This window comes from Crocodylus siamensis, chromosome 5 (assembly GCF_052110815.1).
Source record: "Crocodylus siamensis isolate JL-2025a chromosome 5, ASM5211081v1, whole genome shotgun sequence".
Classification (NCBI taxonomy): domain Eukaryota; kingdom Metazoa; phylum Chordata; order Crocodylia; family Crocodylidae; genus Crocodylus; species Crocodylus siamensis.
Genome location: NC_143399.1, coordinates 179,368,953 through 179,384,025, shown reverse-complemented (window position 1 = coordinate 179,384,025; position 15,073 = coordinate 179,368,953). Strand labels below are relative to the sequence as shown.

The following is a 15,073-nucleotide window of genomic DNA, read 5'->3' as shown; positions in this document are numbered from 1 at the left end:
GCAGGGGTCAAGGCTAAGCCACCAGTACAACTTAATAAAACAGCTAGGATCTCTGACAGGACCTAAACCCTCCCTGTGTCTAATGAAATCAAGGACACCCGCCTGTATACACGAGTCCCCTTCTATCACAGGTACCTTTATCTTGTTCTCTGGACTGCAGCATTGCTGGCACGATACCACAATCACTTCAGGAGCCCTGCTGCTCTGGGTTCCTCCCTTCATGACTAAGAGCAAGACTGCCTGACCAGCTCTGGCTCAGTGCTTATATAGCTCCAAACTAGACTGCTGCTGGTCAGGTGAGTCCTTAATCAACCCCCTTTGCCACCTGCAAGCAGCCTTTTAGGCTATTTGCCCTCTTAAAGAAACAAGCACACCCCAGTGCCCTGTTACAGGCTGCCATAAAGAGGGACTATACCTTCTCTTCTTGCTACAGAAAGCAGGATACAGATCAATGGCTTGAATTTCCAACAAAGAGGGTTTAGATTGGATATTAGGAGAAACTTCATCGTTAGACCAATGAGGCAGTGAAACAGAATAAGGAAGCTGTGGACTCCCCATCACTGGAGGGGCTGAAGAGGCTGGACAGCCACTATGTCCTACTGTGGGTATTTCCCTCACTTCTGGACTCTACTGGTTATTATATGGGGCTAGGAGGGACTCGTCCCTCCACCCCCAATCACCTCTCCATTGCTACATGTGTAGGGGCATTTGATAAGCTTCTCTTAGAGGCATTTTGTGTTGGCTGCAGGCAAGACTAGGGATTTTGACTGGTATGTGCTCCTGCTGAGACATAAACCCAGAGGTTTCTGGCTAGATGGTCTTATCCCTCTCTTTGGACTCAGACCAATCACCATATTTGGTATCAGGAGGGAATTTAACCTATGGTCAGACTGACATGGACTGTGGGGGTGTTTGCCTTCCTCTGTAACAGGATGCATGGCCCTCTCCCTGGGATCTCTTGAACATATATTAACAACCTTTACAGCAGCAGGATGTCGGCTTGTGTGGTTCCCCTACTTATTTGTGGCAGGTTAGAATGGTAAGTCTTGTACTGTGTCAGGGTTGACTGTGTAGTGTTGCTAAAAGGTTATAAAATGGATCTGTGTAGTACAGTTTGGATAGGAATGATCATGCCTCAGGAAGGCGGTTGGACTAGATAACCTCCAGAGGTCTCTTTCATCCCTACTTACCTATGAATCTATGAAATATAATTCCTCATTCTTTAAAACCCTGCATCTTGAAAACTGGTGCCTAAAACAGGGTTCCAGATATAACTTAGGCAAGGACAGAAGGAGCACAGTCTTCTGAGATGACCAGTCCTCTATGATATTGAACACTTTCTCCTACACTAGCTTCCAAAATGTAAAAGACAGCTTGAGGATGTCTTTGTCATTGCTGCCACACTTCAGTTGATACTTTCCTCACAACACAATTGCCTTTCCCTTCCCTTCCATCACAATACCTTAATATCACAGTACCTGCTAAAAAGAAAAGTAATACCCTCAAAAAATAACTAATGAGTAACCTTTCAGTTCTACCCAGACAACTGCCTTTAAAGCAGCAGAAGTCTAATTGGACACATATATCTTGACTGTGATCCATTTGATATTTTTCAAAATGAAAAGCAACACCAAAAATTATAACAAAAATGACACTAATCAAAAGTAATCCATCCTTCCAAAATGTGCCTTATATCATTCATCCAAGTTAAAACAATTTGAAGGTGTGCAATGGCATAGGTGAATCATTAACATAGCTATATAGCCAATAAAAAAATTCCTTACAGTTGTAGCTAACAAGATAGAAAAATCATATTTGTGGGAAGGAACATGAAACTTGTAGTATGGAAACTTTGTTAAAAATAAAGTAAATATGGCTAAAATCAATTTTATTCTAATGTAATTCTAAATGAAAGAAAATAATATTTAAAAGAAATACCCTTAAGTACAAATTTCTTGACAACACTATACCTAATAATCAGAACACACTGTTTAAATTATTAAAGTTTTATGAAATACAGGGTATGGGTTTTGAGTCTAGAAAAGCAAACGGTACTCAAATGAAATAACGGTGAAAGAGATCTTTGAGAATAGAGGAACAGGGAAGGTGAAAGGAAGACTTACAGGAACAAGCCACAGAAAGTTACTTCTATATATATACAGCAGTCAGAAGATTTGTGTTTGTTTGTATTACTATATTACAGTCACACTTACCAACTTCTGTAAGGGATCTTTTGTGCAAGGCCCTACATACTATGAAGAAAAAGGTGTTATTTCCTGCCCCAGAAAGCATACAGCTATAGCAAGTAGACAAAAAGGAGACTGGAAAGAAGAGATCATAAAAGATTAAAACAGTAAGAGTTTCCAGAAAAAGTGTTTTTTATTGTGGCTTCATTAGCAGGAACACCTACCAGTAAATAAGCCTGGAAAAAGCAAGAGATTTTCAATCTATACTTTGGTCATTGTACAAATATGCAATACCAACATGTATTACATTGCTTATGTGTTCTGAACACTCACTTCAACATACACTTTTATGAAAGAAAAACTCCTTAACTTCTAGGTGGCTTAAAGAAAAATCCATCCCTTAGAAATGATAGAAGAAAACGTCTATTTTGGGGCTGAGATTGGAGTTTATCTGAATCAAAGAAAACACTATCTATCTTTGGCAGCTCCAGATCCTCTATACCAGCATTTCTCAATCCATGAGTCACAAGAACATATGAAAGCACTGCAAAGAAACTTTAAAAATGGATTCTGCTTTAAAGGAAAAAAATGTGGGAAACTGGCTTTTCCCTTGCAGGCTGGCAGAGTTCCAGCCTGCGAGGGGCTGCTTGGGCCACCCCTGGCTCCACCTACCCGCCCGCTGCCCCACACACTGGGGGGGCTGGGTAGCAGCAGGTTGGGGGTGAGGGGCACTAGGTTGGGACTGGCCACTGAAGTCTACAAATGGGTCCTGGTACAAAAAAGGTTGAAAACTAGTGTTCTTCAGTAGCAAAAAAGTTCTGCTTTCTTCAAACATCCTTTTCTGCCACAGATTCTGGTCATACCAAGTCCGCTCACAAAGTATTCTACCTACTTTGAAAGCAAAGTTTTAAAACCGTAAGTCTGGTAATTCATAATACAATATATATTGTTCCAGCAGGATTACAGTATTATGAGCTGTGATATACTGCAATGGAAAGAAGGAAGTAGGAGAAATCCATTTTATCCACTTACTGGATAAGTCCAGCAACAGACAAGACTTGAACTAGTTCAGCTTAGAACTTTAAAAATTTTAAGCAAGTTTTTCATTGTGAACATTACTTTCCCTCTCAAAAAGCACATTTTCCCCCCCAAAGAAAAAATCCAAAGCACGTCACAACGTTCTCTTCAGTGTCTCCAAGATCTTCAGCCAACAATCATTTGCACCATTCTCTTAATTGAATCCTGAAATTCTTTGCAAACTTTTTCAAAATTTAAAATTTATTGCAGAAAGATCTTCCTCAAGGCAAGCATAAATTTAAAATTTCTAATACAGATTTGATTTAGATTCTTGCCAGCCACATTAAAGGAGAATTTAATTTGGTAACACTGTTCTTCCTTGCCAACTTTCAGTGATCTTCAGATTCTCTTGCCATATGCATCTCTGGTATTTCATATCAGGCTTAACCAGACAAAATAGAAGCAAGGAGCTAAAAGGAAAGATAAACCCAAGCCTAGGCAGTGGAAGAGGGGGGGCTAACACAGCTTAGCCCCCCAAACATGGGGCAGCAGTAGGACCTCAAGGCAGCCTAGCCAAGGGCTTCCAGCACCTGCAGCTGGGCCAGGGCTAGGGGAGGGGCAGGTACCTGGACCAGGGCACAGCCAGCACCAGGACCAGGACTAAGCTGCATGCAACTTGTCCCGGGGGCGTGGCTCTTGCTGCTACAGCCCAGGAGGCATAGGGGCACGTGTCCCCAGATCTTCATGGGCATGGCAGGCTACCACAGCAGGTTGGGCCTGGGCTGTGGCAGTGCTGAGAAAGGGCTAAGGGGCAGGGGGGGCAGCCACCCCAAAATTCACCGTAGCCCACCCAACCCCCCACCATGCACCACTACCGCCCACCTGGACCACAGTGCTGCACCCCTGCCGGGAAGAGCCTGGCACTACCCTGGCCCCAGCCCACAGCAGCAGGCTGCCCTGCCCCACACAGATCCCGGTGCACATGCCCCCCATACCTCCTGGAACTTGTGCAGTGGCTGAAGCCACTATGCTCTCCCCGCACCCCCTGGATGAGCCATGGCTTCATCCTGACTCAGGGCAAGGCAGGTGCGAGGGTCCTGGGGGCCGCAGCATTTCCGGCCCGGTAGTGCAGCCAAAGCTGGCCCCACTCCAGCCCCTGGTTCCAGGCCCCCCCGGGTGGTGTGGGGCTGAGGCCAAGGCTGGAATAGGGAGGCAGCCAGGGCCAGTGTGGGACTGGGGGGGTGGGGAGGGCAGCAGATTTGTTGGTGCAGGGGGCACCAGCTCCAGACAATGACCCCAGGTGCAGGGGAAGGGGCAGCTGCATGGGTTCAGTGGGCCTCGGCCTTGATCCTGGGCCCAGCTCTGCTCCACTCCACTTCCTCCCAATTGCTGCCCACTGCCGCCCACCCACCCTTTCCCCACCCCCTGCCCCTTCCCCCACAGACTTTCCTGCCGGGGGGGGGCGCACACATGCTCAGCCCTCCCCTCAAAAAAATTGTCTCCCTCCACCTTTGAACCCAAGACACAAAAGGCTACACATGCCAAGTCCATGAGTGAATTTCTTCAAAAGATCTCCCTTTAGAAGAAACAAACCAAAGCTGAATTTACTGGAAGCATTCACATCCCAATTAGATTATGATACAGAAAAAGGATTCTTGACTCATAATAGCAATCATAATCTTAAAAACAAATAAGAACTGTCCAGATATAAAATAATCTAATCTGCTGGCAATGAAATGTAAAGCTCAGGGACAGTCAATTATCTGGGCTGCTTCACAAGTTTTGGTGAGCTGTCAAGGGCCACATGGGTAGCCCCGCCCCCTGGTCACCATCTTGGAACTGGAAGTTCCACCCCTTAACCTTTGCCACCAGAAGTTCCTCCCTTTGCCCCCAGAAGTACCCCCAAAAGAGGGGGTGTGGCCTTAGAACCAGAAGTTACACCCTGTCATGTGGTCTGTGTCATAAGACCCACCCACCCAACATCCAACCTTGCCCCACTCACCACATCCGTCTCAGAATCCCCTGCCATCAATCACATGATCCCTGACATCAGGTGGTCTACCCCTTGACTGGGAAACACTGCCCACCACAGGGCTCATCCTCACAGTACATGGCCTGCTCCTGGAGCCCCAAGAGTTCTGCCCCCTAGGCCATGAGGCACAGGCAGAACTTATCAAATAGCAAGGGTTTGTGACCCCTCTAACATCCTACCCCATGAGTAGGGTTTCAGGGACATCAGACCTCCCCCAGAATGGAGCCAAACCAATTGAGTCAAGGACTACACACGCAAAATATTCCAGAACAAATAATTTTACCAAAGTATAGATAAAGTATCATATACTAAAAATCAAACAGCTACTATAACAAATTTTAATTTTATTTAAAAAAATAATTTGGGTAATGATTAACTCAACTCAACTCTCATGTCACCCCATCCCACCCAGCCCCGTGTGGCAGCAAAGGCTGGCCAACCCCAACTTCCCCTCACCAGCACCAGCAAGACCCGATCCTTCCCAGCCCACCCCACACAACACAGCAAAAGCGGGCCCAGGCTCCCTTACCAGTGCTGCAGGATCCATCCAGTCTCGAACAGCACACGGCTCAGCCACAGCTTCCCTCCTTGGTGCTGGCCTGGCCCAGTCCAAGCAGCATGCAGCAAAGCTGTGACTTCACCTTATCTCTGCTGACCTGTCCCAGCTGGTCCCAAGTGGCATGTGTTTCAGTTGCTGCTTCTCCTCACCAGTGCTGACCCAGCTGGGCCCATCCCATTCTAAGTGGCATGCGGGGAAGCAGCATCTGGGCCGGCTTTGCCACATGCCACTCAGATCAAGATGGGCCTGGCCGGGTCAGTATCAGTGAGGAGAAGCGACAGCTGAGCTGCTTGCCACAGGCCACTGGGCCAGCTGAGCCACGTGCTGCTTGGGACCAGCTCAACCACAGCTTTCCTTCCCCAGTGCCTACCTGGCCAGACCCACCCCGTCCCAAGCGGCATGCAGCCAAAGCCAACCCAGGCATGGCTTTCCCTTCCCGATGCCGGCCTGGCTGGGTTGGCTTTGCATGGTTTTGTCACATGCTGCTTGGGCTGGGCTGGGCCAGGCTGGTCCTGAGTGGGACACGGCTCAGCCACTGCTTCTCCTCACCAGTACCAACCCAGCCAGGCACATCAGGTCCCAAGTGGCATGCGGCGAAGCAGCACACGGCTAAAGCTGATCCAGCTGTGGATTTTCCCTCCCCCGTGCCACCACAGCCCAGCCCAAGAGGCACACAGCGAAGCCCGTCCAGCTGCCGCTTTCCCTTACTTACATGGCAGAGGTGGAGTGGCATGGTGATGCAGACAGGTGGCCAAGCAGGCACCACTGCTCCTGTGGGGGTGCTAGGGTGGATGTACGTCTCAGTTTAGAGTGGAGCATGCACCACACACCTACATGGGACATGTCCTTGCTTCTGCACAGGAGCAGTAGTGCCTCCCTAGCTACCTACCTGGCACACCATGCTGTTCCGCCTCCCTGCCAGACTCCAACACGGGACTTTTAACAAACTGGCCAGGACCAAGCTATGGAATCCTGGAGTCTCGGCTAAACTGAGACATACATCCACCCTAGAGCAGAGCCCAGGAGCTTTAATTCAGAATTACTGACTGAAATATTTATCAGTCCAGCAGTGATCTGTGCCTAGGAAATACTAAAATGGATTAAGTCTCTATGATCCGCAACCCAAAAATTATCATCAGAGATGTACACAACATTTGGTAATAATATCTAGAGCCTACCATATCTAGAAACTACTATCTAGAAACTACCATATCATCATAAAATTCTCAAACCTTTGTACTAGAAATAAACATTTTAGAATTACATTACTTAAAGTGTGTCAGACTGCAAATGTATTTCAACATAAGCAACGGTAAGCATAAAATACAAAATACTTAACTTACTTTCTCTGTAGTTACAGTAAGAGATGGAACCAAAGATGGTGAGGACTCTGACTGCTTCTTGTATTTTTGTTTGTGTTTGTCTTTTTCTTTATGTTTCTAAAAATAACAAAGCAAATATAATATGAGTTCAGGTCTGTCTACAATATCATTAACATTTAAAACACAAAAGTAAATGATGTTATTTAAATATTAAAAAAAACCCCAAAACAACTAAAAAAGTTACATATTAAGTACTATTTTCCAAAAATATAAAACTATGCATACTTTGCTAAGTAAATTAGAGAATATCTACATTGTAAAGCAGCTTTCAATAAGTGTACAGGCAGTCCTCAAGTTATGACTTTGAGTTGCAACGAACAGCACTTACGACATTTATAAACTGACATCCTATTTCAATGTTCTGACGTGGGTTTTGACTTTATGACACTCGATACAGCTGGTAAGTCTGTTGTGGTGGAAGGGGAAGGGGTGTGGTGGGGTAGATCAATGCCCCCATGGTGAGGGAGGAGTGAGGCTGGGGCTGGGACAGGGGCTGAAGCAAGCGCTGCCCAGCCATGGCAGGAACAGGATGGCGGGCGGGGTGGGGGGTGGCTCCCACTGCTGCACACCACTGGTCTGGGCGCAGCTTGTCTGGTGGCTCCTGGCACTTGTCCGGAAGGGCATGGGAAGGATGCTCCCAGATCTGCCTGGGGCAAGACAGAGGAGTGGGGCTGGAGCTGCACCAGACAGCTATGGTGCTATGTCTACCCACCACTTGCCCAGTCAGGTCAGGTGCAGGATGAAGCTGCTGTGCTGCCCCTAGACAGGTGGCATACAGCAGTGGGAGCCGCCCCCCCACCATGCCCCCTGGATGAGCCATGGTTCTGTCCTGCATCCTCCCCGCCCTGCCCCAGCTGGGCAAGCAGTGGGAAGTCATGGGGCAGGGGGGAACAATTGCTCCCAGGTCGGGGTGAGGCAGGCTGCGCTCAGGGCAGGCAGCAGAGCAGGGGCTATAACATTGTTCCTATGGGGAAACTGGTTCCAAATTATATCATTTCGACTTAGGACACGGTTTTCAGGAACCAAATATGTCATAAGTCTGAGGGCTACCTGTATACTTACTGAATTATTTTACCATCAATATTTCAAACTCCAGCATTACAAAAGTTAACAGGTCTTACCAACAACAAAGTATCATAACATGACAGGAAAGTAGAAGAGAAAAGATACTGATATGCATTCTACTTTAAAAGTTTCTGTAATCATTTTATCAAGAAATATTTTTCTTTGAGGTATTAACGTAAAAATCAGTGGAAAGGCAGAATATTAACTAAATTCACAAGTGTCAAGGCTTGCTCCTCTACTGGTGCCAAATTATATCATTTTAAGCAAGATTAGACTCCATTAGATTACAGAATTTTTGTTTAAATTTTACTCCTAAAATACACTGTTCATACTCTGAAAGAAAATCACAATTTTCAATATGTTAAACTTAAACTGGAAATACTGTATTTGTCAAGAGTCTGAAAAACATCAATCTTCCTTTTTTATTTACTGAGGATTAACAGTATGGCTAATTGTGTCCAAATGTAAAAAAAATTAGTCTCTAATATCCCAAGATATTTATAATGACATGTCATATTCATGCTTACAAGACCTCTATGTGCATGCAGAATTAAGATCTGTAAAATCAGATTTTAAACTATACATGTTTAAAGAAACCAGCAGAAGCCTTAATCAGATAAATATGTTTTTAATAACATCAGTGTATTCAATATAAAATTTATAGCATACTTCATTATATATTAGCTCCTTACTTTATTGTTATTTGGACATACATCTGCTATTTGAGTATGCTGCTTCTGCCGATTTACATTTGTTGGAATGCTGTATGTTTAATACATTCTTTACACTCACTCCTTCAAAGAAGTGAAAATTTTAATTTAATTTAATTTTAATATAAAGCGACAAAACTTATGCATGGCCCAACTCTCTTCTAATTGAAAGAATGAGGAAAAAGTGAGGAAAAAAACAGGCAACATAGATTTCAAACCATTACTCCCAAGTAATCTCTCTCTTTTTTTTTTTTTTAAGAATCACTCATACAGATCCACATTAAAGATTAAGCAGCTGTATAATTCTTATGGTGGTGACACGGCACTTAATAAATTAACGCATACAGAAATGTTTTCATAAGAGAATCGGAACAAGATGCATATTTATTTACGTACACTACTCCCTTGATACCTTCAAGAGTCAACTTTCCAAATCTCCACAACAGCAGAGAGCCAAAGAGGATTCTTTAAAAATAATGAAATTGGCTCTCCAACCCTCCAGTAAGGAGATGTCAACTAACTGCTTGTCTAAATGCAAAGTTGGATTCATTTTGGAAGTCTAAGAAAAACAAGACTCCCCATGGCTTCTCTAAGCTACAAATTACTCAGTTGACTTCTAAAAGGTGTTACCTTTTCTGAAAAATTCTCCAGCCTCTTCATCTCAATTTTTATAACCTATCTTCTACAGAAAAAGTAGAGGAAAGGAAACTGAAACAAAATTCCAAATTATCTTCAGCAAAAATACCAAACAAAAGGACAAGATGCTTTAGTTAAACATTGTTTCCTCAGTTTCCACGAGTCACAGAACATAAAAAGATAACATTTTTAAGTGATAAATGGGGTCCTCTCCAAAAAAATTCATAGCCATTTCATAAGCTTGAAACTTTAATTTCCCAAGTCACCAAAATAAAAAAATCCTCTCTACATGATGCATGTTATCCAGTGCTTCTATACAAGGACTGAAGACAGAAGAATCTACAAGCTATACTTGAAAAGTGGAAATAAGTAGAATATATTGCTGCTGTCAGAATATACTTATTTAGTTAAAAAAATACTCAAAAAATATCAAAAACGAATGTTGGTAAAGGAAACAGGCCACCATTTTCCACATGGAGAATCTTTTCTCTCTCAAGAATGGCATTTCCTGAAGAACTCTGTCCTGTTCTTGAAGAACTGAGAACCTTTACTGAAAAGGATCATGATCTAAGCTTCTAGTGATCCTCAACCAGGGTCCCACAGGACCCTGGGTTGCCTAGAGACCCTTTCAGGAGTACCATAGTGTGTCGCACTTCGTTAGCACTGTTCGGTGTGCAACCATGATTCACAAGATAAATCCAAGTATTTCAAACAGGAAATCATAGTGTTAAAAACATTCTTAGTTGTTCTCGTCTTTCTGAGTCCTTTGCAACAGAAATACATGGTTTTTCTTTAGTAAAAATGCCAGGGAAACTTAGAAGATGACATTTTCTGAGGGGTGCCCTGAGTCTAAAAGAATTGAGAACCAGTGCACTAGCTTAAATGATTCTAAACATCAACACAGAATTTGACCATGTGTTCTTTGATCTGGAAGCTCAAAGAAATGTCTTGCAGGTTCCACAAAATGTACAGGAGATCAAAATATAAGAGGTAACACACCCAAACTAGAACTATGGAAAGAGTGCAAGCCTTGCTTTCTTCTGAACATGTAGTAAGGAAATCAAGAAATACATAGGTAAAAGATTGTTCCAGTCCATTAAAAGAAGGCAAGCTGTCAGCAAGATCGTATACTTTCCAGACTTCGAAAATAAAAAGGAGGGGAGTTATTAAAATGTATTTTTTTTTGTAACAAACAGTTCTATGAGCAGATTATCTTCTCCTCTTGAACAAAACCCATGTTCACCAGTACCCTCAGGAGCTATTTTTATTGCCCTTCTTCCAGCCTAACTGTCTTTCCCTGACGAACGAAAAGCAGTCTTGTAGTTTTGACAACATGCATCAGCTCCAAAGACCCAGCTTTTTCTGAGACAGTTTAAAAATGAACACTTACTTTATTTACACATCAAATGGCTGAATTGCCATCAGTTAACACTCAACTACATAATTCTTGATTGACTGTAAAGAAAGCTGTCAGAGTCCAAAAATACTGATTGTGGTTGTAAAATGTTTATGTGAAGTCAGTATTTTAAGAATTCCTTCATGTTTATCTTTATGACCCTGTCCTTGAAACAGAAAACAATTTACTTAGAGTGGCATTCTCTTGGATGATTGGCTTGTTCAACCCCCTCTAATCAAACTACAGGTATTTATGCACTTCCTACACTTCTGAAAGTGAACTGCCTTGACTGACTTGCATTTTGTAAACACTTGTGGAGATCCTGAAAGTCCAAGACACAGCACTTTCTAATGTAGCTGAATGCTTCTTAACTTAAAACTGAAGGCACATTCAATGAGCAACTCTGACAGAAACATGGCAGTCTGCAACTCCCAACCAGAAGACCCACTCCAGTCATGAGAGAAAGGTGAAGAGATACAAACATATAGAACTTGAATTTCTAAATGACTCAATTCAACTACAATATAATGATACATAAATCTTTTCTTTGACCCCCAAAAACAGATCTCCGAAGAGGGATTAGGAGGTAGCATTGAAGTAGAATCACATTGCTTAGCTTTCTGAATGACTTCTAGAATACCATAATCCATACCCATTCCACTTCAAACTGCCAAGAAATGAATAAAGCTGAAAGCTGAAACAGAGAAGGTCCAGATAAATGACTGGCTTGATCACTCTTATAGTTGCATATCAAATCTGCTGGAGAACACAAGTTGATGCAGCAACTTTTTAACAGGGCCTATTCTTCAACTTATGATGTTTTTCAGGTACAGCTCTTTCATAATTAAGACCTAGCAAAAGTGCCTATGGAACCTGATGAAAGAGATTATGAAATAGATTGGAATCTCTCAGTTTCTAAAACTTCCAAGTCTGCCTGTTAAGTCAATCTGAACAAATCAATATGTAGATCTTCCATATACAACTGCAACCACTTCAGCATACCTGGAGATGAGATTCCACAGCATTGTTAGTGATAAAGGTTAACATCTATTTGAGGTTCTAGAGACAACTTGCTTGTCCAACTACCTTTTTTGCTGGTCTTCTACTGCTGCTTTGGATTGGTAGGAAATTCTGACCAGTGTTAGCCAGATGACTCTCAAATTCCATCACACATGCTGGACACTTTTAGGTACCAAGCAGTTTGTGCCTTCTTTTGTGAAAAGGGAAGGGAAAAATGAACTGAAGAGAAACCAGTCTGGCAGGACTAAAAGAGGACCTAACAAAAAGTTCAAACAAAATAAAGTTGAGCAATCTAGACCCAAAAGGTAAAGACATGAATTCACCAGGATCTGTTCCTCAGGATAAAATTCCACAGATAACAGCCCTGGAAAAGGCAGTGGCAAAGACCCTAATTCACAAGGATCTCACCCATCAACCCTCATTTTTTTATTTGGGCAATATCTCCTCTCAAGTAAATTTCCTCCTTTTCTTTAGGACAACTGATAAGCCCTGAATGCCTCAAAAACAAAAATGACACTCAAACACAGAAAAACAAACAAAAAACTGCAGTTTTCAACAAGACAATATTTATGGGTTCAGCCCAACATACTTCATAATAACCTGGTATACAAAGCAGACAATTAATATTCTGTAACATTAGTCATTGTGGGATCCAGAAACAGTGTAAGCAGGCTTTCTACAAAACCTGAAAACATTCAGTCAAGTATCTCTCCTTTGGGCTCTAGCTCTATAAAGTTGCATGCATTTTCCTTACCAAACAAAAAAGCCATAGACAAGGCCCTTTATGGACATTCTACCATATATCAAATACTTTCTAAAACTTACTTGCTATTATCATCCACACTGATAGAAAGCTAATCCAGGAAAGGCTAAATAAATTGTCCAAGCAGCTGCATCAAAAAATCACATTTAGGAACCAATGTTCCAGAGCACATAGTTAACTTTTGCCTTCACTGATCTTTCTGGCCATGGGTAAAAGTCTAAGCAGAGGCATCCTAGAGACCAACACATGGCTTCACAGATGGTGTTGCCAGCACAGCTTTGACTTCTTTGACTATGAGGTGGTGTGCCAAGAAGAGAAGGGGTCCACCTAATAAAAAAAGAGGGGGAAGTGTGTCTTAGTACACAGACCTCCTAAACCAATTTGGGAGGGCTTTTAATTAGGCTTCCCAGAGAATGGAGGCACAATCCCAGTAGTAAGTTAAGAGCCAGTGGACCTGAATAAAAGCTTAGTAAAAGGAAACAATAGTGGAAGCCTTAGCAATGTTCTCAGGGAGAAGAAAGGATGATCAGATACCCAAAATGTTTATATACCAATGCAAGAAACACAGGGAATAAACAGGAAGAATTGAGATCTTCATACAATGGAGGAACAATGATCTAATTGCGATTACAGAGAGGAGGTAGAATAGTTTACAGGACTGAAATACTGTCACGAATGGGTATAACTTGTTTAGGAAGGATGTGGAAAGAAGGAAAAGTGTAGCCCTTTATATAAAGGAGATGTATGCTTGTTCTGAGCTGTGGTAGGAGGTAGACCTGATGAAAGCTTCTGGATGAAGATCAGAGGGGAAAGAGTAGGCAGAGTGTCATAGTGGGCATCTATTGTAGACCACCAAACCAGAAGGAAGAAGTGAATGAGGTCTCTCTCAGGACTGCAAGAACAAGCTACCACAATGAGATGGAAGAATGGGAAGTACAACAGGAAGCCAGCATGGCCAAAAAACAACCTCTTCTTGGAGCTGAAACTCAAAAAGTGGAAACTATGAAAAGTGGAAACTAGATCAGAGTACTAGGGGAGAGTGTTGCACAGGCATACAGGGAGAAAATTAGGATGGTCACAGCACAATTTCAGATGCAGCAAGCAAGGGACAAGAAGGTGATACAACTGGATTCTGAAGAAATAAGATGAAGACCAAAGAAACCATAGGCCCCTTAGAGAATGCAAAGGGCAAAAAAAAATAGTTAATGACAGTTTCATAGTTTCTAGGGTCAGAAGGGACATGAGTAGATCACCTAGGCTGACCCCCTGCCACGGCAGGAAAGAGTGAGTACTGGGGTCAAACGACCCCAGCAAGATGTTCATCTAACCTCCTCTTAAAGACCCCCAAGGTAGGGGCCAGCACCACTTCTCTCGGAAGTTAGTTCCAGACCTTAGCCGCCCCAACCGTGAAGTAGCGCCTCCTGATATCCAGCCTAAATCTACCCTCTACCAGCTTGTGACCGTTTTTCCTGGTCACTCCTGGCAGTGCTCGGGGGAACAGGGACTTCCCCAGTGCCTGCTGATCCCCCCTGACTAGTTTGTAACAGGCCACAAGATCCCCCCTCAGCCTTCTCTTTTGGAGTCTGAACAGGTTCAGGTCCCACAGCCTCTCCTCATAGGGCCTGCCCTGCTGCCCCCTGATCATACGGGTGGCCCTCCTCTGGACCCTCTCCATGTTGGCCACATCCCTCTTGAAGTGCGGCGCCCAGAACTGGATGCAATACTCCAGCTGTGGCCTGACCAGTGCCACAGAGGGGGAGGATCACCTCCTTGGACCTGCTCGAGATGCATCTGTGGATGCATGACAAGGTACGGTTGGCCTTCCTGACTGCATCCCCACACTGCCGGCCCATGTTCATCTTGGAGTCAATGACTCCAAGATCCTTTTCTGCCTCTGTACTGACAAGAAAGGAGTTCCCCAACCTGTAGGTATGGTGCCGGTTGTTCCTCCCCAGGTGCATCACTTTGCACTTGTCTGTGTTGAATCCCATCCTATTCTCATCCGCCCACCCTTGTAACCTGTCTAGGTCCGACTGTAGCCTATTGCTCCCTTCTAGAGTGCCCACATCTTAGTGTCATCAGCAAATTTGAACAGGGTGCTTTTTACCCCCTCGTCCAAGTCGCTGATGAAGATGTTGAATAGTGCGGGCCTGAGGACCGAGCCCTGCGGAACCCCACTGCCCACATCCCTCCAGGATGAAAATGACGCATCCACCACCGCTCTCTGGGTGCAGCCCTCCAGCTAGTTGGCGACCCAATTGACTGTGTGGGTGCTGACACCACAGTCCCCCAGTTTCTTAATGAGAA

At 43.8% G+C, this 15,073-nt stretch overlaps 1 protein-coding gene across 7 annotated transcripts in view; it reads right to left on the bottom strand.

The window, feature by feature from the left end:
- Window positions 1-15,073, bottom strand: part of MLLT10 (MLLT10 histone lysine methyltransferase DOT1L cofactor) — a 260,813-nt gene that overhangs the window by 132,954 nt on the left and 112,786 nt on the right. For all 7 annotated transcript variants that reach the window (XM_090047298.1, XM_090047304.1, XM_090047299.1 and 4 more), the window contains one exon: window positions 7,138-7,233. In XM_090047298.1, coding sequence (XP_089903424.1) covers window positions 7,138-7,233 — 96 coding nt within the window. The remainder of the gene's footprint in view (window positions 1-7,137; window positions 7,234-15,073) is intronic.